Source organism: Eschrichtius robustus, chromosome 7, assembly GCF_028021215.1.
Source record: "Eschrichtius robustus isolate mEscRob2 chromosome 7, mEscRob2.pri, whole genome shotgun sequence".
Lineage (NCBI taxonomy): Eukaryota > Metazoa > Chordata > Mammalia > Artiodactyla > Eschrichtiidae > Eschrichtius > Eschrichtius robustus.
In genome coordinates this window covers 122,723,999-122,746,749 of record NC_090830.1, presented here as the reverse complement: position 1 = coordinate 122,746,749, position 22,751 = coordinate 122,723,999, and the positions used below count along the sequence as shown (strand labels likewise).

General features: G+C 48.4%; 2 protein-coding genes across 2 annotated transcripts in view; one reads left to right on the top strand and one right to left on the bottom strand.

The window, feature by feature from the left end:
- The window catches only part of NRAP (nebulin related anchoring protein), a 69,608-nt gene extending 57,784 nt beyond the window's left edge, over window positions 1-11,824 (top strand). Inside the window, exons 36-41 of the mRNA XM_068548601.1 lie at window positions 2,638-2,742; window positions 3,559-3,657; window positions 4,942-5,046; window positions 8,403-8,510; window positions 10,894-11,025; window positions 11,572-11,824. Of these exons, the coding sequence (XP_068404702.1) occupies window positions 2,638-2,742; window positions 3,559-3,657; window positions 4,942-5,046; window positions 8,403-8,510; window positions 10,894-11,025; window positions 11,572-11,676 (654 nt within the window). The 3' untranslated portion in view covers window positions 11,677-11,824. The remainder of the gene's footprint in view (window positions 1-2,637; window positions 2,743-3,558; window positions 3,658-4,941; window positions 5,047-8,402; window positions 8,511-10,893; window positions 11,026-11,571) is intronic.
- The window catches only part of HABP2 (hyaluronan binding protein 2), a 37,605-nt gene continuing 25,923 nt past the window's right edge, over window positions 11,070-22,751 (bottom strand). The window contains exons 5-13 of the mRNA XM_068548600.1: window positions 22,074-22,190; window positions 21,202-21,321; window positions 20,534-20,705; window positions 19,244-19,341; window positions 17,571-17,826; window positions 17,022-17,164; window positions 16,173-16,307; window positions 14,665-14,810; window positions 11,070-12,424 (exon numbers count right to left, since the gene is read on the bottom strand). Coding sequence (XP_068404701.1) covers window positions 12,260-12,424; window positions 14,665-14,810; window positions 16,173-16,307; window positions 17,022-17,164; window positions 17,571-17,826; window positions 19,244-19,341; window positions 20,534-20,705; window positions 21,202-21,321; window positions 22,074-22,190 — 1,352 coding nt within the window. The 3' untranslated portion in view covers window positions 11,070-12,259. The remainder of the gene's footprint in view (window positions 12,425-14,664; window positions 14,811-16,172; window positions 16,308-17,021; window positions 17,165-17,570; window positions 17,827-19,243; window positions 19,342-20,533; window positions 20,706-21,201; window positions 21,322-22,073; window positions 22,191-22,751) is intronic.

Below are 22,751 nucleotides of genomic sequence, written 5' to 3'. Positions count from 1 at the left end.
ACTCCTTAAGCTCTCCTAGCTTCAGTTTCCCCACCATCACAAATAAGAACAACAATAACAATACCTAAAAAGTATGGAATGCTTATCCTAGGTCAGGCATTTGTTTAAATATCTTGTGCGAACCATGTCATGTAGTATCTAGGTAAGTACTGGCATTACTCCCATTTTTACAGTTGCGGTAACTCAGGCACCTGTAACCTTCAGTAACTTGCTTAGGGTCATAAGCTGGCAGGGAAATGACTTGCTCAAGACCATACGGCTAGTAAGAGGCAAAGTGGGGCTCTGGGCTCCCGACTCTGGGTTCAGTGCTCTCTGGCTCCCCCTGGTGGCTAGATTAGGAACCCAGGTGCCCTGGCTCCTGAGTGTTCTCTTAAGGACCACCCACGCAGCATCCCCACGGGACCGCAGCTGGTGACTCTTCTGGGAATCCGAACAAACATTTAAACCCCGACATTGTTCTGTAGATGGGAATAAGAGCTCGTGCTTTGAGAATGGCGCAAGGACTGAATGAGATAACGAGTCTAAAGCAAACCACACCCTACGCAGGGTAGCAAGGTAGTGGTTATGGTGATTCTTATTAATATGACAAATATACCCCTTCCCCTGGCCACCTCCTGGGTGCATCTGCTTATGTCATTCCTGTTAGAACTCAGGGGCTGAAAGCTGCAGCTCGTGCGTCTGCCACACTGTGCTCCAGGATAGGGGTACCAGGAAACCCCAAGTGTGACTCTGAAGGTGACTTCTAGGCCTTCGTATATACAAGGGCAAATAGCGAGGCTGCCATGTGGGGAAGCCAAATTCAGCTGGGCATCCTGAGAAGGTCTCTTATTATCTTAGAATCCTTCTTTGAAACCATCTTTGGGCCGATTCTCCTCGACTCCCCTCCTCTCTCTCCCTGTTTTATCGTGAAGTCTGGGGCAGGCGTGTTGTTTTTAGGGTCTGCGTGAATAGTCAAAGCTGGGCTGGGAGCAGAAATATCAATAGACAATCCATTTATAAGAGAGTCTAAGGCGCAGTCAGATCTTTGGGGAACCTGCATCTTGCCTTCTGACTCACCTGCGCTCGCACTGTTCAGCTCCACAAAAGGCAAGTTGAAAGCGTGCTCCCCCGCTTCATCTCACTTATGAAAGGAGCAAGGCCTGGCTGTGAAGAGGCCCTGTAGGATGATTCTCTCTAACTTAGAAATTTATCCAATTTTCTCTGTTCTTTATCAGAGTGGAAGGCAAAAGCTTTGCCGGTGTATACTGAAAGATCGCGGTATAAAAAGCAATCTCACTGACATGGGGTTTTGAAACGTGCTCTGGGACCTGAGTGATGTCTCCTTGCACCAGTTGGAAGGCAGAGTGGAATTTGCACAGGGGCCTTAACCAGCAGACAGTAGATCAGAAACGGACCCTCTCTGAGGCCAGCTGTGAGGAGCGCTGTGATTCCTGAAATGAAAGAAAACTAAAAAGGCCGAAAAGGCTGATTTCAGGAGTGGGTATTTTGCGTTACAGCAGAGCTTATATCTAAATTAGAGGAAGGCTAGCAACTTCGTTTAGATCCAAATTTCAGATTTCCTTAGAGAGTCTTTTCCCCCCTTTAAAAATGCCTAATTTCCATACGGAGAGGAAGAAAAGCAACTGTCTCATCGTAGGTAATGGTGGGCAGATCAAAGAATGGTAATTAGATTTAACATTTTAGGAGACTCCTAAGCAGACCCACTGCCTTTTGTTTTGTTTTGTTTAGAAAATGTCAAAACTGACTTGATTTGCTGCCTTAAGTTTCCCTTTTATATAAACAGGTGTTAAAGGCTGCAAGTTACATGTTCAGTACCTACTACGGACCCATTGTCTTAAAACAGCACTTACGATTTTCTCCCCAGAATTGATGCTGTACTCCTGATCTTCTGAGTCCTTAAAAGGAAGAAGGTGGATAAAGCTTAAGCCCATTTGTGCAATATAAGCAAATCATGAGTAGAAGTAGGAGGGGTAAACCGAGGCACAGAAAGATTAAAATGGCTTGCACACCAGTCGCCAGGTGTAGCCAGGTTTGTTCCAGTTTTGAGAGTCCTGCTATAATCGTCTTCCCTTCCCCCCACCACCGCAAGAAAAAAACAAATCTAACACATAGAGTGGCTTTTACCCCTCAGGACTCTCAGGTGTTTTCACGAGAACAGAGGGGTTGTCATGACCTTCAGGTATCACAGAGAGAAACTGAGTCACATTTTGGTACAGTGATTTGCTCCGAGTCACAGCAGGTTTGATCCAGAGCTCAAAGCCCTTTGATCAACTGAGAGTGTATAAAAACGTTTCTGTTTAGGCAGGAGGTCAATCGCCTCTCTGCCAGAATGAAACAAAATGATGGGGGCTGATGTGTGGGCTGGGGTGTGTATCTCAGGTCGTTCTTAGGGATCATTCCCGCAGGTCAGTACCTTCTGCTTCAAGTCCAGCCAGTTTACGGGTGGGGCCTTCCTGTATCGTACACTGGACCCGTTATTTGATTCTGGACAGAGTGCACAAACTCAAACAGTTTGACTCGATGACATGCAGAACGCACCCGAATGACGATGTTGAAATGTTGCGATGAAGCATTTTTACAGATGCCCCACAGTCTTCGACCCTCTCCTGATAAAAGCCAATGATTTTCTTCCTGCAGTTGCACTACAGATCAGACCTGATGGGCATGAAGGGGATAGGATGGCTGGCGCTGAGTTCCCCACAGATAGAGAGTGCAAAGAAAGCCGGAGAGCTCATCAGCGAGGTACCATTAATCTGACTCTGCCACAGACGCAACCTGGCGTTTATTTCCTCCTGATGAGGGAAACTGCAGATGGACTGGAGATCCCAAAGGGCCCCGTGGCCACTGGACTCCTGATATTTCTCTGGGGCCATTTGCAACCAAATCCCAAGACAGAACAAGATTTCCCTCCCAGTGAATTCACTTGCTGGGGAGTTAAAGGCATGTTCCAGTCAGGCAGTGAAAGAAGGGTGATGCATTAGAAGATTCTCAAGAGAGGCGTTAATGTACAATTGTGATCTAAGCTGGCCCATTATTTTTGGGGAGGCAGGGAGAGGGTTTGCCACCCATCTCCTGAGTTTACTCAGAGAGTCCAGTGTCTGGGGGTTGTCTGACTTCAGAGGCTGTTAAAAGTTGCACAGAGATGGTTACACTCACTGAACTCCCCACCATATTGATGACCTAGAGATTCTTGCCCTGGGAGCTGGTTGAGGGTGCCACTGCTTTCTTCAGCTCCTTAATAATGGAACCTACTTTTATAGGGTCTGAGCAGGGCCACCTTGTTGCTGGATCCTTCCCTCTACTGAATTCCTTTATTGTGATGAGCTATGGCATTTTGCAGCCTCCCTTTTCAAGAATGTAAATACCTGGAAAATGTTCCTTATCACAGAGGCAGCTTGGATCTCTTCCGTATGCTGGTGAGGTGCCCACCAAGAAGAGAGACTTGTTTTCCAATCATGTCATTGGTACATTTGGTACTGAGTAGATGGGGTGAAGCTGCACTCAGAAAAGTGCATGGTGTTTGATTGTTTCGTGAGAATCTTGGTCCTTCTCTTATAGACCAAATACCGTAAAAAACCAGACACTATCAAATTCACCACGGTGGTTGACTCTCCAGACCTAGTTCATGCCAAGAACAGCTACATGCATTGCAATGAGGTGGGTGTTTTCTCTTCACTCATCCCAGGCCCAGGAGTGGCTAGTGCTGTGCAGTGGTCAGTGCTTAAGATGTGAGGGCAAACCTTTTGTCCCTTCCCTGGGCGATCTTGGGTCAGTTTTCTAATGTCTTCTAACCCTGGTTCCCTTATTTGAAAGGAGGGTAATGATAGCAACCATGTCATAAGATTGAGTGAATTAAATGAGGATTAAATAAATAAAAGTACGTGAAGCTTTTAGCAAGTATCAGAACAGAGTAAGTCCTCAATAAATGTCCCTAGTTTGACTCATAATCATAACAATAATAATACTAAGTATCATTGATGATCCCTTACCAAACACTAGGTCAGATACATCTTAATTGTTGATAAATGATAATGGAATTAAAAGCTTAACATAAGCCAATTAGAAAAAAAACAAAAACGGCTATATCAAAAGCTTCTTTCTGCTTTTACTCTCTATATGATTTAGCCCCATTTCCTCTCTCCTGTATTAATTTCGAAGAATAGGAAGTTACATATATATTTTTTTCTCTGAAATTGTCCAGGGATTGGATTTTGCACACTCACCAAGCTGCCCCGTGCTCACAGAGTCCAAATGTTGTACTGACCAGTTCACATTTGCAAAACCCAAATTGAATTTGGGAAAGGGTTGGAATATTAAATATTATATTTCCTCTCTAAAACTGGATGAGACTCAACCACTTCCTAAAATTGTTTGCAATTCTTAGATCGCTGCCCTAAAAATAGCAACTAAGATAAAGCTTGAGTTTTAAAATTGTGTCTTCTTGGGACACAGGTTGGACTGTGAAAACTTCACATTTCTGAACAGATATTAAGGCATTTAAGACTTTTTAGCTGTTGTGTCTTTTTATTATTACTATTAGTGTTAAGTAGTAAAGGTATGGAGGCATCTTGTTACTAGTAAAAAGCTTGAGCAATGCCCAGCTGCAAAGATTCTCTGAAATATCCACCCACTTTTACTGTTTGTGAAATACGCAGGTACAGCCAACCAGGGTGATGGTTTGTGACCCTTTTGGAGCAAATCTTGATGACTATTTTAAGCAGAGTTTATTTAAAACCAGCCCTGCCACCGCCTGACCCTGGCCACGTGGGCCCCTCCCTTCCTGGGTGGCTTCTGGAGGGATGCTCTCCACGGGCTTCTGTGCCCTGGGGTGACGGTATGGGGTCACTCGAGTGGGAGGGGCAGGAACGGGAATCGGCCCCTTCTCCACCTTGGCTGCAGCAAGTACGGTTTCCCATTTACTGTGAGCCTTCCTCCCCGCAGCGCCTGTACCGGTCAGGGGATGCCGAATCCCGGCACAGATACACCCTGGTCCCCGACCACCCCGATTTCACCAGAGCCCGCCTCAACGCACTGCATCTGAGCGATGTAAGTGAACCAGCGGTTCATGTGTGGTATGTGCCTGTTTCTGTAAAATGATCTGTGCCCAAATGGGATTTTATTTGTTAAAAAAAAGAAAAGAAGGTCCTAGGAAGGGGGGGCTGGGAGTGGAAAGAACCGTGGATTGAGAGTGGGACAAATGACATGTGTGACTTTGAGCCACTTTCCTCCCTGGGCCTCAGTTTCCCAGCTGTAAAATGGGGATGGAGCTGTGCTAGCCAATGCCTGTGGTCCTTCTAGCTCTCAAATCCTAATGCTGGGCATGGCTCCAAAGACCTCGGTCAGGTGCTGGGTTACGGCCAGAGGAGTGGTGCCCTGGCCCCGTGGGTGTAGACACCTGCTCTGTTTGTTCTTTGGACACCTCTCCTTAGCCATTCAGAGCAGTGTAAGTTTGGAGACAAAGTGGCGCTTTCTCTGCTTTCTGCAGTTTAGAAAGATGCTGCAATTGTAGTCCATCTGGTCCAAACACAATCCGCTCCTTTGTGTGTGAGGCTGTAGACCCCAACACGTCTGTTTCCCTTGGATGTGTGCCCTTTGCATGCATCACCAAGATGCTGTTTCCTAAACCCAGGCTTGTTGGCAGGGGTTGGAGGCCCCTGGTTGTAATAGAATAGGCGGCCGCTCTTCCAGCAAAGCTGTGATCCTGGGATAACAGGTACCGAGGCGGCAGAATCAAAAGATGCTGTCAGATCAGAATAACACAGGCTGAGGGTGTCGGCCTGGGGCAGCGCGGGGCCTCCCAGAGTCTGGCCATTCTTCCCGCCCTGGCCCAGCCATTGTGTCCTGGGGCTCCGTGAAGATCAACAGCTGCTGCCGTTCACCCTAGAGATGGCTGCCTCGCAGGGGTTGGCGAGAGGCGCCTTCTAGTTAGCGTGTGTATTAGTTTGTTGCGTTTGTAAAGCCCTGTGGGATCCCACACAGTGAATGTGATGGTGCTTTGTAAATATGAGTTATTATGACCATTTGATGCTTTTGAGGGCTGTGCGCGGGATAATTTTAGAACAGCAGCTCTGGTGGGCTGACCTCCATCTGGGGAAGCGGGACCTCCCCCTCAGCGGAGCTTGGACAAAACATCCGTCTCATTAATGCTGCAAGGATGTGGGAAGGCCAGGCCTCCGTTAGAGGAACTATTGGAGGCCCATTGCCCTGGAAACTGGGATAAAACCGCCCGTCCATTTGGGGCCCAGCTTAAGGAGAACAGCCACCCCAGGCTGGTGGCAGAAGCATCTTTCCTCCCACGAGGGATGCCAGTCTGCAGAGTTCCGGAGCTGAAATTAGCCGCCAGGGCACGCGGGTATGGAGAACTCATGGACCTCTTTTGAAAGAGCACTTCTTCGGGGGCGTGTAGGATACGCACAATTGGATCAAGTGCTCTGTGAGGATGATGTGGAGGGAAGGTGACCTTCCTGGGCAAAGAAAGCCATTGAGATGTGTAAGGCAGCCGAAATAACTAAAGAATCAAATGACTCTAATGTGTGAGGATGAGGGCAAAGCTGTGCCCACTGTGATAAAGAAGAGGAGCACCCAGGGTTCCAAATCAAAGAGCCTGCGAAATCTAAAGGCTCCCAGTGGCAAGGCGAGAACCTCAACAGAATAAAAAAAAAACTCGGGGAGGAAGTGATGATAATCAAGCAAATAGTTAGTATACAGGGAGAAGTGGCCGGGAGACAGGGATCCAGTACCTCGGGGAGAACCCCAATTTGGGCCATGCCCTGGAGTTGACCCTCAGTTACAGAGCCTCAGAGGCTGGGATGCATTGAACACCAGAGTGGGGTGACCTCGGAGTTTGATGCTGTGGATAGATCGGTGTCATTTCCTAGCCCAGATCTGGTATGGAGGCTCTTATTAGGAAGGCACCGCAACAGACCCCTTTCCAGGGAATGATAAGGTTTTGGACTCTATTTGCTAGTCTAATATTTGCGGGACCGTCAGAACAGGAAGCGTCATGCTAGAGGGGCTGGTTGGTCTGTCATTGTCTGAATGCTCCTCCCCTTCCTCATACCTCTCGGTCCTGCCCGCTAAACTCAGTGGTGACCCAGGAAATCTAATCCTTTGGGCCCTGATTGTGACCTGTCAGTTAGGTGATTACCCCAGCGGTGATGGGTTCTGTACTTCTCGCTGCTTGAACAGAACAGGCGTTTGGCTCCTGGTTTGTGATGTTGGAGGTGGAGGCGGTGATGAAGGTGAAGGTGACAACGGGCAGCAGGACCGAAAAACGATGAGCTCCACCGCGCTTGGCTCGAGCTTTCCGTGGTCCCCTCTAGTTCCAGGCCCGGTTGTGGGGTGGCGTGAGGGCACTTTGCTTTTTTCTGCCACTTTTCCTGTGCTTAGTCCCCCGAATCCCCTGTAGAACAGAGCCTCAGCCTTGACCTCTATTTCCAAGTGACAAAAGTAAGGTTCTCAAGGGCCCCCTCACCTGCCGTGGCTCTGGGAATGAGTGAGAGACCGACACGGTCTGGGGCTGTCACTTTGTCATCTGTTGGTGATGTGCCTCGCCTGCTGTCTCCCTTCTCTGTGGCGGAATAAAGAACAGCCTTCCGCTGGGATCTCCAGATGACTCCTTTCATGGAGCCATTCCCTTATCTTGAAAAAAAAATATTAGCTACATGAAGGCACGGGAGATTTTGATGCCTCCATCGGTGATGTGGGTCTGCCTGAGGACTGAGAGGATGTGATTACAGACTCCCCGAGGGTGTGTGAGAACAACTTGAAAAGGGAAAAAAATGAAAGAGGAAGATGTGAAATACGGGGGTCAGGAACTCGGGCAGGTTCCTGACAATCGATTTAATTCAGGGGAAGGCTCTCCCCTCAGTGCAGGCACCAGGGGTGCGTGTGGGATGCAGCATGCTTCATAGGGATGCTGTGACATGGCATCAGAGGTAGCCCAGGGGCCCCCAGGAAGTCAGTGGAGCCAGTGAACATGTGGGTGCCAGGACCTAAGGAATAGAACCTTCGGCAGGTGGGAAGAAACAGGGTTCTTGAACTTTGAGTTCTGGCATCTAGAAGCTGCAAACCTGAAACGCTGAAAGTAAAAGCAAAGACAGAAAGAAGGTGGTCAGGGGCATCTGGTACCAGTGGGATGTAGCAAAGGAGCCAGACCCACAGACCCCAAGACCCACAAGAGCAGGGCCTGATGCTCAGGCTGGGGGCTGAGAGCTGAAGCCCTTTGCGGCCAGAGCTGGGGGAGGTCCTCAGGATGGATGTGGGACCACGGGCTCTGCCATTCTGGGCACCAGCAAGACAGAGGGTACATGTTTAGGAACCACTCCCACTGAGAACCAGCAACATTCCAGACACGGAGCTACTCACTCCCCGCTCACTCATTTCTGTGTTTCCCCGACTAGAAAGTCTACAGAAACTCTTGGGAACAGACCCGGGATGGTGGCTATGACTTCAGGCTGGATGCCATCCCGTTCCAGACCGCCCGGGCATCCAGGGAGATTGCCAGTGACGTAAGACCTCACGTTCTCTCCCTCCTCTCTCTCTCTCACTGATAGGTTTTGCTCTGGTTTTCCCAGATCTGTTGAAAGGCAAACCACCGGGAACCAAAACTGAACAAATATTTCAAATGAAAGAAAAAAGTTGGCCTTATTTTTTAGCATCTTAGCCAGAAATTTGGAATTGGGGAGGGTCGTATTCCCACTCCCTCTGTTTTAAGAGAGGCACTCTTAAAAGTTGACGCATGTGGACAGTACCTAGAAGTCAATTAACATACGATTGATTTGTTGACCTTCAATTGAGGGACTATTTTTTTTTAGCTGAAGTGCACTGTGGTGGGATAGAAAGAGATTGGGTTTCCCCCCTAGATTGACTTGAGTTCAAATCCTGGCTCAGTCACTTAGGAATTGGCTCTGTGGTCTTGGGCAAGTTGCTTAAATTCTCTGAACTCAACTATCTCCATCTAGGAAATAGACATCTAATACTGGCCTCCTAGGATTGATGTAGGGATGAAACCAAAATGGTTCATAGTGTCATGCACAGAACACGACAAAACACGGCAGCTTCTATTATTGAATAGGAAGATATCATTAACTAGATACGTCATCATTCTTGAGTGGCTTGTCACTGGTCCAAAGTGAGATAAGTACAGAAATCAAGAGCAAGCATTCAGGAACATTCTTAGCAGTTAGACATTATGACCTCCAAGCCTGTGTGACTGGTGGACTCCTCTGGCTGAGCAGAGTAGAGGCCAGTTTTTATGTGTTATCAAATGTACCTGGTACCACTACATGCTAATCACAGGCAGGAGGACCACATATTGGACTTTGACAGATTGGAAAGTTTAAAAAGCAAAACAAAATGAATCCTGTCCTTCACTATAGATGGTTTGAGGAGCACTGGACTGGGTCCCTGAAAGCTGGAAAGAATCAAAGGATGAGTGGCTACTGAGAGAATGGACACATTTTTCTTGCTGTTGGATTATTAACTATTACAGCAGCAATAATACCAGCAGCCAACACTCGGCGGGCATGAGCCTGTGCCAGACATGAAGCTCAGCCCCCACGGAATCCTCTCAACGTCCCATGGGGTGGAGGTTCATGCTCCCATTTTATCAGGTGGGGAAACCAAGAAACCAGAGAGACTCAGTAACTGACCCAAGGCCGCACAGCTAGTAGGCAACAGAGGGAGATCCAGGTCCCAGGTCTACTTGAATCTAAAGCTGTGCCCTTAACCCACTGTTGAACTTCCTGCTGAGATCCTGAGGACTGGTCCTAGAAGGGAGGTGGGCGCCCATGACCCCCCTCTGCATCTCTGACCTGCAGTTCCGGTACAGAGAGGCCTTCCTGCGGGACCGGGGCCTGCAGACTGGGTACCGCAGCATCCACGACGACCCGAGGATGAAGCATTTCCTCAGTGTCAGCAAACTCCAGGGTGACAATGAGTACGGGAAGGACTTCGCTAAGAGTCAGTCCCAGTTCCACAGCCGCCCAGACCAGCCTGGCTTCCTCCAAGCCAAGAGGAGCCAGCAGCTGGCCAGCAGTGTGTGCTACAGGCAGCCCCTGCCCCAGCCCACCTGCGACCCAGAGCAGCTGGGCCTGAACCATGCCCAGAAGGCCCACCAGCTGCAGAGCGATGTGGGCTGCCCTCACTCCCTGGCCGAGGCCCGGCCTCTGGGGCCTCTTCGTAAGAGATGGCCAGAATCCCACGTCCCCTGTTACCTTCAGGGAGGACCTGGGCTGAGATAGAACCCAGGAGACCTAACTCAATAGTGCCAGAAGGAATGACAAGAATTGCAATGTACTGAGTCCTTCCTGTGGGCCAGGCTCTGTGCCGAATGCTTTCTGAGCGTCGTGCCACGGAGCTCTCACAACCACCCCACCACTGCCCCAGTTTACAGATGGGGAACCTGAGTCTTAGAGAGGTGAAGTAACAAACTCAAGATCACATGGCAAGTAAGTGGCAGGCCTGGGATCTGAGCCCCATTTGGTTTGATGTGAGAGCACAAGCTCTCGATTGCCGTGCCATACTCTTTCCAAGGGATCTTAGTAGTCGCCTAGACCGTGACCTTTCTCTGGGAGGCAAGTGAAGCCCAAGAAAGGGAAATGACTTCCGTAAGGCCACAGAGCAAGTCAAGATGGGAGCTCGGCCTTGAACCAGGTCTCTGACCCTCCACCCCCATTACAGCCCCATCACTTGAATGGAAAGATGCAGAGGGCAGCGTTATGCTGGCCCAGCCCCCAGCACAGAGGGTCCTCAATGCCGGGGAGCTCCTGCTTAAGATGAATTGGCTCCCTTGACCTGGCTTCACTGACAGCATATTCTCCAGGGCAGGCTTTTTAAGCCTCCCCCCAAACCCTGCTGACCTATTCCTCTTGCCTCCCTCCTTCCCCCAAGGTTAAGTACAAATCAGACTTGAACCTGACCAGAGGTATTGGCTGGACACCTCCTGGCTCCTACAAAGTGGAAATGGCTCGGCGGGCTGCAGAGCTGGCCAACGCGAGGGGCCTGGGTCTCCGGGGAGCTTACGTGAGTAGCGGGCTGGCTTGCAAGGCCATGGGGGAAAGGCAAACTCATTGTTTCTTTTCAAACTTTATTTTTGGCCAAAGGTCAGCTGGCTCTAAAGACGTGTGAAATGCAGCTCACGCAAGGCGCCTAATTTCATGGGTCTGAGGTGACCAGGAGGGTGACACCCGGGTTAAACTTCCTGCAGGGTTTTCTCTGAAGTCACAGCCATTAGTTCTTCGGAGACAAACATGCCGGGGCTACATCAATCGCAGCCGCGGCAGCCCAGGCTGTGCTGACTGCTTGCTCGTTACATTCATGGAAGGGGTCAGGGACTTGCTGGCTACAACAGTCTGGGTTTTGAACCCTACTTTGTTCGGAAGAAAGATGCCACGTCTAAATGAGAGATTGGCTTTACTTCTTTCTCTTTCTTGCCTTGAGGATCCTTCTTCTTGGGGAGGATGGAGGAGGGAAAAAGGAAGGGGAGGGCGAGCGTTTTAGACAGCTTGTCCTATGGGAGCAGGGCAGGAGGTTCATCTTAACTCAGGGAGGTGTGTTTGATTTCTGCAGCGGGGGCAGGAGGCTGTAGAGACCGGAGATGATCAGAGGGGGCATGTGAACCCAGATGCCACCGAGATTCTTCACGTCAAAAGGAGGAAGGCCCTGCCGTTGTGAGTGGGCGGCGTCCACCTGGGATTCTTGGGAGAGGAGCTGGAGAGGAAATTTGCACGCCAGAGACATGGCTTCAGTTGCGGCCAACTGTGAAAACAACACCCCAGCCCATGCTCCGATCCTCCTTTATTAAAATAACAACTCTCTGAAAGTGGGCGGAGAATGTTGTATTTTGGTCCCCTGTCGGATGCCTAGAAGTGGGTGGCCCTGTTGCGTGCCTTGAGTGTCTGGGATGAGGGATAAAGATGTAAAGGTGACCCCCACCGACGCTAAGCCGTCTGAAATCTCACATTTGCAAATGTCCGAGGTGAAGGCAGTCGATGAACACTGATTTTCTAGAAGCTACAATTGTTGGAAGGGAAGCAAACGTCATATACTTCAGGTTGATTCTCTCATTTCTGGGTTTCCCAGGAGGGAGCCTGAGGCAGTGGTGGCCATGCTGGTCCAGGGCACCCCAGGCTGAGCAGCAGTGGTCTCTGCTTAGAGCCTGGACACTCGGAGGCTTCCGGGGCTGTCCACGGCCGCCCGTGAGGCCTCGCCTTGGCTGGGTGCTAAGGAGGATGGGCTGTGAGCTTTGGAAGACACCTCAAAAGCTAGCCTCCCTTTCCATGGTGGCTTTGATCCAAGTCAGGAATTTGGTCACTTGGGTGTAGACTCCTGGCTTCTTCCCACACTCCAGGCCCCAGCTCACGATCCCATAGACGTAGTAGGTACCGTCCTTCTCACAGGTCAGAGGGCCTCCAGAGTCACCCTAGGGGAAAAAGACGCAGGAGTCAGCCTTGTGAATAGGAATGCATTCAGAGACAGCCCCACCCTCCGTGAGGGGGTGCGGGGGGGGGGGGGGGGAGGGGTGAGACTGCTGGCGGGTCCTGGGGAAAGTAGCAACAAGGCTCTTCCAATGCCTCACGTGACGCAGTGCTCTGAAGGGAGAGAAACAAATACCAACCTACGTCCTGAGTCAGTGAGGGCTTCCTGAGTCAGAGAAGCCACGGGGCCGGGGCCCAGTGCCGGACCCAGCCCTACTTCCTGACCCGCCATGACTCTCAGTGATACAGGTATTACAAGGGGCCCTCAACGTCTCATTCCAGCAAGGATCTGGCGGAGGCTGAGAGGTGCCCTGTTTGGATAGAGCCCTTCCAGGGCCCACAAGGGCACACACATGGCAAGGAGGATGGGGCTCAGAGGCAGCACGGCCTTGATGTTTAACATGGTCCATGGAGTTAGATCTGCTGGGCTCCAAACCAGGCTTACCGCCTGCTGGCCAGCGGGGCCTCGGTTTCTCACACTGTAAACCGTGGGTAGCAACAGAACCCCTGCCCCACGCTGAGCGTCTTGTGAGGACTAATGTTTGTAAAGCACATAGAACAGTGCCTGGTTCATATTAAACCCCCAGTTAAGGTGGAGGGGATGAAGATGGTGAGGAGAGGAATGAGGACGTCTCTCTCTCTCTCTCTCTCTCTCACACACACACACAGACACACACACACACACTGTTGCTTACACACCACAACTGGTAGGCTTTTTAATGAATTGTCTCTTTCAATCTTAGCCACAATCTGCTGATTTTATGGATACACTATTTCCGTTTTACAGAGTAGACACCTGAGGTTGGAGAATTATTTCGGTGCAGTGGGTTGAATGTTTATGTCCCCCTGCCCCCAAATTCATATGCTGAAGCCTCATCCTCACTGGGGTGTTATTAGGAGGTGGGACTTTGGGGAAGTGATTAGGTCATGAGGGTGGAGGCTTCATGCATGGTATTAGTGCCCTTATAGAGGAGACCCTAGAGAACTAGATTTCTCTCTCCACTGTGTGAGGACACAATGAGAAGTTGGCAGTCTGCAACCTGGAAGAGGGTCCTCACCAGAACCTGCCCATGCCGGCACCTGATTTCAGACTTCCAGCCTCCAGGACTGTGAGAAATAAATGTCTGTTGTTTTAAGCCAGCCACCAAGTCTAAGGTAATTTGTTATAGGGGCCTGAGCTGACTAAGCCATTCAGTGATTGATAAAGGTCACAAAGTAAAGGATAGAAGCAGGTTTCAAACCCATGACCATCGGCTTTTAAAGCCTGCAAGGGAAGCCCTTGAAATATCTAGGGAATTGAACAATCTGTTTTCTTATTCGTCTTCTAGGGACTTAGGGCAAATCAATCCCATCTGCCCACACACCTCCTTTGAGTAGGTGGATATCTGTGGCTCCTTGGGAAGGGGCAGAGGGTCACAGTAGAGCCACAAACCCTGGGGAGAGTGACCGTGATTTCCCATCCCAAAGGGGGCTCAAGGCTGGGAGATCATTGTTGGGTCCCTTTGTAGGGAGGAGCTCAGATGTGAATGTGCCCATGCTGGTCCCCCAAAGTCCTATATGGGGGCAGGTGTCAGGCAGGTTCTAAATTGGCCCTGGCCACAGAGAAGCCACTCAGCCAATTAGTTTATTAGGGTTAAATCGCCCTCCCCCTTCACACACACACACACACACACACACACACACACACACACACACACACACGCATTTAAATCCTAATGGTTAGTCAATATTATTGTGAATTCTCTGGCGTCTCATCTTTCTCCTTCCAACCACTGGTCTTTGGGACTCTTCCCTGCTTATTGGGATTTTCAGACAAGCTGCCCAGTGCTGAGGCCATTTAAACACAGTGGAGCAAATTCCTGCTCTGCCACTTGCCACCCAGGTGCTATAGGCCAAGATGATTTCTCTAAGCATCTGTACAACGGTGATAATGACATCCCCTTCACCAGATGGTTGTGAGAATTAAGTTGGACAATGTGGGCAAAGTGACTGCTATGGTTATTATGCTGAGTCGTCCTGGTTTGATGTGGATTCAGATTTGCCAGAGGACAGACATGTCCCCCTTAGCTTAATGGCAGGTGGGTCTCTGAACCCGCCTCCCAGCCCAGGGTTCTAAGGACCTTCTGTGCCCGGTGTAAGGTCCTGTCAGCCCCTCCTTCTTCAAGTACCATTTGGAGTCTCTGACCTGGCAGGAGTCTTGCCCAGGCTTCTGGAGGTTTCCTGCACAAATCATACTGTCATCGATCATGTGGTCATAGAGTTGGCGGGAGTTGCACACGGTGTTGCTGATCAGCTTGACTTTGGCATCCAGGAGCTGGTGGGACCCTTCTCCTGCGGGGCGGAGAAAAGAGGTTGCCACTGTACAGACCAGGCTGGAACGTGCCCCACCAGAAGCCAGCAGCAGTCAGAAGAGGGCCACCAGACCTGAGCTCGGCAGGAAGGGTTCTTCCAGGAGATGGGCAGAGTAGCCTCATCTTTCAGGGCTGGGGGCTCTTTGCTTTCAGCCTTCACGATGGTTCTATAGACCTTCAATGCTGTGCTTAACACTTGGAGCAGAATCATTTATGCCCTCCTCTGTCTCCCCAACTGGATGGTGAGGTTGGGCAAGTAGGGATGGTGTCTTAAATCCATTTTTAATTTCCCATGCCTGGCAGAGGGCTGCATGTAGTAGAGCCTTCATGACTCATGAAGTGCCCTGGTTGATCACCTAGAGTACCTGCGTCCCACAGCAGACATTTCCTTCCCTAAAGAACCTCTGTTCTGCTCAATCTGCTCTCGTCAGCACGATGATGTTGAAAGGTTTAGATGGACTCCAATGAAGTTAGCTACAAAAAGGTTTCCTGGTTAACCCTAAATCTAATTATCGATCAGAAATCTTCTTTCCCAGAAGGCTTCTGACAAATTTGTATATTACATTTCACTTTCTTCATGAATGTGGGCCTATTTAAAGTGATTCTTGCTTTCCATTATTAAGAACAAGATTTGGGGGGAAGAGAAATCTATTTTGAGTATTTGAGAGAGACTTGATACATACTCCTGAATTCCATATATGAGGGGATGTAATCTTGTCAGTACTATAAGGAAAGTAGCCCTCTGGTTACTTTTTAAGATCAGACCAAATCCTATAGGTAAATCAAGAGCTTGATTTAACAAAAATTTATAGAATGCTACTATGTAGAGAGCCTTGACCAAAGCACCGTAGGAGAGTCAAAGGTGAATGAAACCTGACCCCTGCCCTCCAGGGGCTGACTTAATGAATATCTCTGGAGAATTCTATCATCTCCTGATTCCAAACCTAGGATGTTATTGGGAAACTGAAACTCAGCTGTCCAAGTGACAAAGCCAAGAACCTAATACAAGTCTGTCTGACTCCAAAATCCATCTTCTTTCTAATTTATCCTCTTTCCAGTGTACCTCGGAAAGGAAAAAGTTCTCCATGGATACAGGATCAATGCTTGGTGAAAGTCAAAGATCTAAGGGTTGGGGCCAAGGACAGATATGGAGATCGGAGAAGACTCCTTGAAGGTGATGAGATTTAACTGGAGCTTGAGAGATGGGGCAGCCTCTTTCTTTTGTTTATACATTTTGACTATAACACTGATATCTAGTTCAGGAGGGCAGTTGAGTGTAACCCTTTCTTGTCTGGTGGATGTAACTCACCTGGGCCTCAGGAGAATGCATGGCCAGCCTCACCTGTTTCTGTAACACCCCAGCCGGAGATGTGACACTCAGTCCCAGGGGGAAAGGGACCATCAGGCAAACATACAGTTTTCACATATTTGGATTCCAGAGCACACTGACCATCCACTGGCTTTAGCTTGAGCAAAGCTAGGTAGAGAAAGGGGAAACCGGCAGTGATATCCTCTCTGTCAAAGAAGCATCAGCTGCAGCTTGACTGGAAGGTGGACCTAGCAAAGCCCCATTCCCGATACCTAAAAGAACCCTCCCTTGGTCATTTCATTCTTCTAACTTTCAATTCGGAGGAGTAAGAACACTTCGGGCTGAGTTTTAAATGACTTCGAATCCTTTTTTAAAAAACAGGCTTTAAGGGGGAAGAAAAGATATTGAGGAAGCAGAAAGAGTGAGAGGTCTGTGAATGGAGAAATAGGGGGTAGAGCTAAGCAGCAGGCAGATTAAGTCCATCATTGCCTACCAGGTGCCAGATGTGCATGGGGATACATGAGCATCACGTCACTTAGCACATAGGAAGTGGAGACTTGTACGTCAGTGTCTCCGTTCTACAGAAGAGGGAATTGCAGCTTAGAGAGGTGAGCCAGCTGTTAATTCAAGGCTGAGCTCTCTCCACAACGCAATATTCCTCACATCTCTTCCCCTCAATTTAAGAACTTGTGCACATTTATCTGCGACACTAACACAGACCTTTAAGAACTAAAAAGCTCTGGAATAAATGCTCTACCTTACAGGGTCTATGAGGGACCAAAAAGACAAGAGCACTTTCTAGAACCAAACCTCAGCTTTCCATCAGTAGAGAAACCCACCCAGGACAAGACCCACGGGAGAGCCACGATAGAAGAGACTTGCCAATGTCGTTGTAGGGAATGTCGTCTCTTTCGTCATAGTGGCTGTACTTGAATATCTTCTCCACCCCAAAGCTCTGCTCGTGGAATTCTGTCTTCTTCAGGTCCTGGTCCCCTAGCACCACTTTTAGATATTTGGCTTTTAAGCTACAAGGGAAAGTAAGATGATCAGGAACTAGCCCTGGAATTTGAGAGACTGGATCCACACCCTGGCTCTGCTCCTGGTGAGCTGTGTGACCTTTGACAGATGACCTGACCTTCTCGCACCTCAGCATCCTCATCTGTAATCATGGTCTTGCTAAAGAACTCTCCTGCTTGTCTTTAAGTAGCTAGTTTGGAGGCTTGCGTGTCATAACACATGTAATGCACATGGTGAGCATTCTACACATGGGAGCTCTCGTCTATCTGGTTGTAAGGAAACATCCTTTCACCCTCAGAGCAAGATCCAACCCCCAGGTCCTGCCAGAGTTACCAAGATGCTGCTCAGATGGGAAGAGAAGAACCCCCCTGGAGATTGCAGCCACCCTAACCTCTGCTCCCAGCAGGCACCTACTCGGTGCAGTGGGCGGCAGTCAGCACCCAGCAGGGGTGGATCAGTGTCCCCCCACAGAAATGGCCCTGGGGCATGGAGATGGTCAGTCGCAACGAGGTCTGCAGGGACGCCTGCCATGGGTGCTTGCCCGCTGTGCTCTTAAAGCCGCCGTAGATCCTCTTGACCTTCCTCTCTGCTATCTCAGTCCTCCCGCATGAGTCAAACTCGGGAAGTTTGGTCAGGGGCTCCGTGAGGCTTCCCTCTGGATTGGCAACATCTGTGAAGCACAAGAAAAATAAATCACCCTTCTCACCCTCCCTCCAGATCCTCAGAAGGACCTTGTCAGAGGCATGGCTCTGCATCCCGAAGCTTAAATAGTGTCCAGAGCTAAGAGACTATACTGGTGCGTATAGGATAGGCACGTGTGCAGTTAGCATTTGTTGAATACATTGATTAATACAAAGCGAGTCTATAGAATTAATGGTGAAGATGTTGCTTTTTTTTCCTTCTTATTTTGACATGTACACAGACACATAAAAAATGTTTATCACTTATATGTGGAATCTAAAAAATACAACAAATTAGTGAATATGACAAAAAAAAGAAGCAGACTCACAGATATAGAGAACAAATTAGTGGTTAGCAGTGGGGAGACAGAAGGAGGGAGGGGCAAGACAGGGGTAGGGATTAAGAGGTATGAACTATTAGGTATAAAATAAGCTACAAGGATATATTGTACAGTGGGGGAATACAGCCGATATTTTATAACTATAAATGTAGTACAACCTTTAAAAATTGTGAATCACTGTAGTGTACACCTGTAACTTACATAATATTGTACAGCAAATATACTTCAATAAAAAATGTGTGTATAAATATATAAATCCATCTCTGGGTACGCATTTAACTATTTGTTAATGCACATATATATTTTGGAGGCTTTTTTGGTGCCTAGGGGAAGATATTCAGATGAAGTAGAGTGGGGGAGAGAAGACATTTGCACATATAACTGTCATGCAAAGGAGAGAGCAACAGGTGTTGCATGGATGGTGCCCAATCTATTCCATGGGGTTTGTAAGAAGGGAGAGATAATATTTCACTTGGTAAATCATGGAGGACTTCCCGGAGGAGTGGTTACTTGGGTTGATTCTCAAAGAATGGTTGGATATGGACAAGAGTGGGTATGGGACAGAGTATTACAGACAGAGGTGACCATAAGAGCAAAGGCACAGAAATGAAACTGTCCAGGGAAGTAATTCCATTGAGCAGAGGGAGGGTGCATTGCTTCAGACGTGAGTAGAGAGGTGGGCTAAGGCAGCGTGGCAGGAAGACTGTGAGGCTGGAATTCAGTCCATGCTGTATCCTGAGAGGCTGTGGAGACCCAGCCACTGTTTGATCACCACTGTACACTGAAGGCCTGGCATAGCGCCTGGCATCCAGCAAGCAATCGATCGATATTTGCTGAGTGCACAGACTGGGAGTCAGGAAGCCTGAGTTTACAAAGGTATCCAAGTCTGCTCGACCTCCCGAGAGGGGAGCAGAGGATTGGGCAGTTGGGTTGCCACTGGGATGGCAAATGGTAAAGCAGGTGTTGTGGAAGGACAGGGGTAGGACAGAGAGGGAGTTCCAGGAACATCTGTCTATGGCTCTGCAACCTCCCCACTACCCGGGCCTCCAGACAGCCACAGTCTTACCTAGTTCTGAGCAGGCGGGGACATCACAGTACTCCCATTTCACCTTTGCATTGTTTACTTTAAAGAAACACCAGGGCTTTTTGTCTCCATCTGGGTTTCTAAAATAAAAAAACAAACTAAGCCGGAGCCAAGGCTTGGTGAACCCGCTGGACCTCATTAAAAATCCTTTGAGTAAGAGAGTACCAAGCTCTTGCATCCCCCTGAGACCACATTCCATTCCATTCCTCCAACAGGTTAGCAAACCTTGACATATAAGGGTGGTTATAGCTTTGGGGCCAAATCTTAACTTCCAGAGGAGAATCTCAATAACCAGGAAGTAGTTCACGAGCTTTGTGCCAGATCCACGGGACATATTACATTGTGTGTAGGAAAATAAATGAGATCCCTGTCGAAGATCCTTCTTTGTCAGGAAAGTGAAATAACTACAGAAACATGGTGAGAGTAGGGCTCCTCTGCCCGAACCTTCAAATTCTGTGCATGGGAATTCTCTGAGAGAGGCTGCTGGGGTTCACCCTGAAGACAGTCCCATGGAGGGAACAGCTCAAGGTAAGTGAAAGTAGAAGGAAACTTGTGTTTTGTGCTAGGGAAATCCTCTTGCTTAATGGAACCAGTTTAAAGCCATACAAAAAAATCTCTGTTTCTATATGCAGACCATGCATGTCCTTGGCCTTGGTTAGACAATGAGCAGTGGGAGGAAGCCAACAGAACGGTCAGGAAGACGGGGAAGAAGGTAACTAGTCATCACCAGGGATAGAAATGGCTTTATTCTTATTTGGGAAAACCTGCACATCCTTGTGTCAGAGACCGTAATGCTAACCAAACATTCCATTTCCTCCTTTGAAGTTCTATTTATCCCTTGACGTTATGTGGGACTATATGACCATTTCTGGCCAATGAAATATGTGTGCTAAGATGACGTGTCACTTCTAGGCTGAGGTAGTAAAAATCTCGTGCTCCATGTTCCAGCCCTTCCTGTGTATTTGAGTAACTAAGTGAAGCTAAGATTACCCCCTACCTCCACACCCAACCTACATGACACACATAGCATTAATGAGAAATAAACATGGATGTATTCAGGCCACTGGGATTTGGGGGTTGTTCATTACAGCAGCATAACCTAACCTATCCTGAGTTGGAAAATCTTCCTAGAAAGAAAGCTGATGAGTTTCAGTGTTCCGGTCCAAGATTTCGAAGCTGGCCCAGGAAAACTAGGAGCAGGGGGAAGGGACAAACAAATCCTTACATTGACAAGGGGCCAAGACGGAGCATAGGGAGGAGGGTAAGTTTTACCTGCAGAAGTTGTGCTCCCCAATCCCATGGGCCTCAGCATCCTCCATAAACGTGTTGTAATTCTCCTTCAAGAGGAGGTGGGAGTTCCAGTAAAGGCATGAGTGCTGGTTGACTGTCTTACTCACTTTCCCTCGGTAAGAGTAGCCATCACCAACATAGCAGTCATCAGAACCTTGGAGAGAGCAGTTGGGAATGTGAGAACTGAGACCAGCTGGTGTGCCATGCCTGGAAAGGACTTGGCAGGTATGTCAGGTGGTGAGAGGATTGGGCCTCAGTATTGATCACCCTGAGGTTTCACTACGAGTTCCCAGAAATAAGGTGGTTTGAATGCTCCACATTCAACCCAGCTTAAAAACATGGAATATCATGGAGGTGGGGGTGAGAACTGAGTTCTTTAATTTTGGCTCAAACAAGAACCAGTGGTAGGTAAGTTGAGGCCCAAGGATACCCAGGAGTGTTTGACTTGCCTGCGCTATATCCCAGTTTATTACCTCCTCTACATGGAGCCAGACATACCCTACGCCCTTAGGTTGGAAGGCTGAGGCAATAGCAGAGCTTGGGAATTGACTTGAACCCTGTTCTGGCAACAAAATGCAAACAGATAAAGGATTCCAGAGGCCTCACATGTGTCCCTGAGTTTCTGATGAAGTGGTGGTATAGACCCATACCTATTTCACAGAATCTCCCCTTGAACTGGTCAGGACAGGTACAGGTGAACTTGGATCTCCGCCTATGTCGGGAGCAGGTGCCGCCATTTTGGCAGGGATTTGGCCTGCATGCAGGAACCACTGTGAACACAGGAAGTGGGTCCAGGAAGGCTCTTTAGAAGGAGTTGCAGCTACATCTGAGCTGGTGAGGAGATATTGGTGGCACTTTTCTGGTGTCCATCCTTTCACAAAAATGGGTCACCAAAGGGGAAAGAGAGACCCACTGACATGCAAGAAAACATACACACAAACCTTAAGAACATAAGCAAACATGGATGAAGCAATATGATGGAGGCCAGCAAAAAAGAGTATATAAGTAGATGGGTCGCTCAGTAAGGAAAAACAAGGTGCATAGACTGAGCAGGAATTTGGGGGCCAGTCTGAGCTAGGTCGAAACTTAGCTCTGCCTCTTGACAGCTGTGTGACCATAAGCAAGTTAGCTAACCTCTCTGAACTTCAATTTCTTCATCTGTAAAACTGTTTCTTGTAGTGTTTTGGGGACAATGTGAGAGAGAATGTAAATATCCTGGGACAATGCCTGACTCATAGCAGTGAATAAATATACATGGTCCATTCTAGGAAAAGACCAGGGCTTACTTCCTAGATGAAGTGAGTTTCAAGATGATTTTTTTTGTTAGAAAGAGACACAGACAAGTCAGTTCTCACTGGACTTTCCAGGGATAATGAATCTTAAAAAGTACTAGTTAAAAGGGCCATCTTGGATGCCACCAAAACATTGGATGTATCTGGACTTCCACACAGGAGGATATTGACATCCCAGGCACAAGCCATGGCAGAGAGAGCTTAGCATAGAAGAGGCCTTCAGCACTTACCTGTGGAGCAGTCTGCACCCCTGTAAGGGTGTTTACAGGCACAGCGGTAGTAAGGAGAACTCTGAGTAATGAGACAGTCTCCTCGGCCACATGGGTTGTTCTTGCATTTGTTTTGCACTGTAGGAGATCAATAGAGAAGTAGGGACAAATTACAGGACATTATTTGGGGCACATTTTACTTTGAGAGGTACCTGTACAGTACAATGTTTGGGAGGGGAGTGAGGGGGCGTGGGGAGAGGTGGTGTTGGTGACTGATAGAGCATGTGCCCCCTGTCCATGGTTCTGAAACATCATGCTACCTTCCTAGACAAGGCTTCTCTCTTATCCTTGGGTCATGGATGATTGCTTCCCAGTTCCTTATGAGTTCCTAGGGCTCATAGTCTTTATTATGCTATTTTTATAAACACCTTGATAATTTTTACACCTTCAAAAAAATAGAGCTGCAATTTGAGTTTCTCCATTGTATAGCTGATTTTATATTCCATTTACAATTTTGTCATTCTTCCAAGAAGTTGAGGGATAAACCCAGTAACTATGTTTGTGCCTGGTACCCCAAACCATCCTGAAAAATTTATTGAAAGACTTTGTAGGATTGAAAATGGTAGGAATAACTGAAGAGGGCACAGAGAAAAGAAGTCAACCATAAAACCCTCACTTCCTCCCCCACCCCACTTAGAT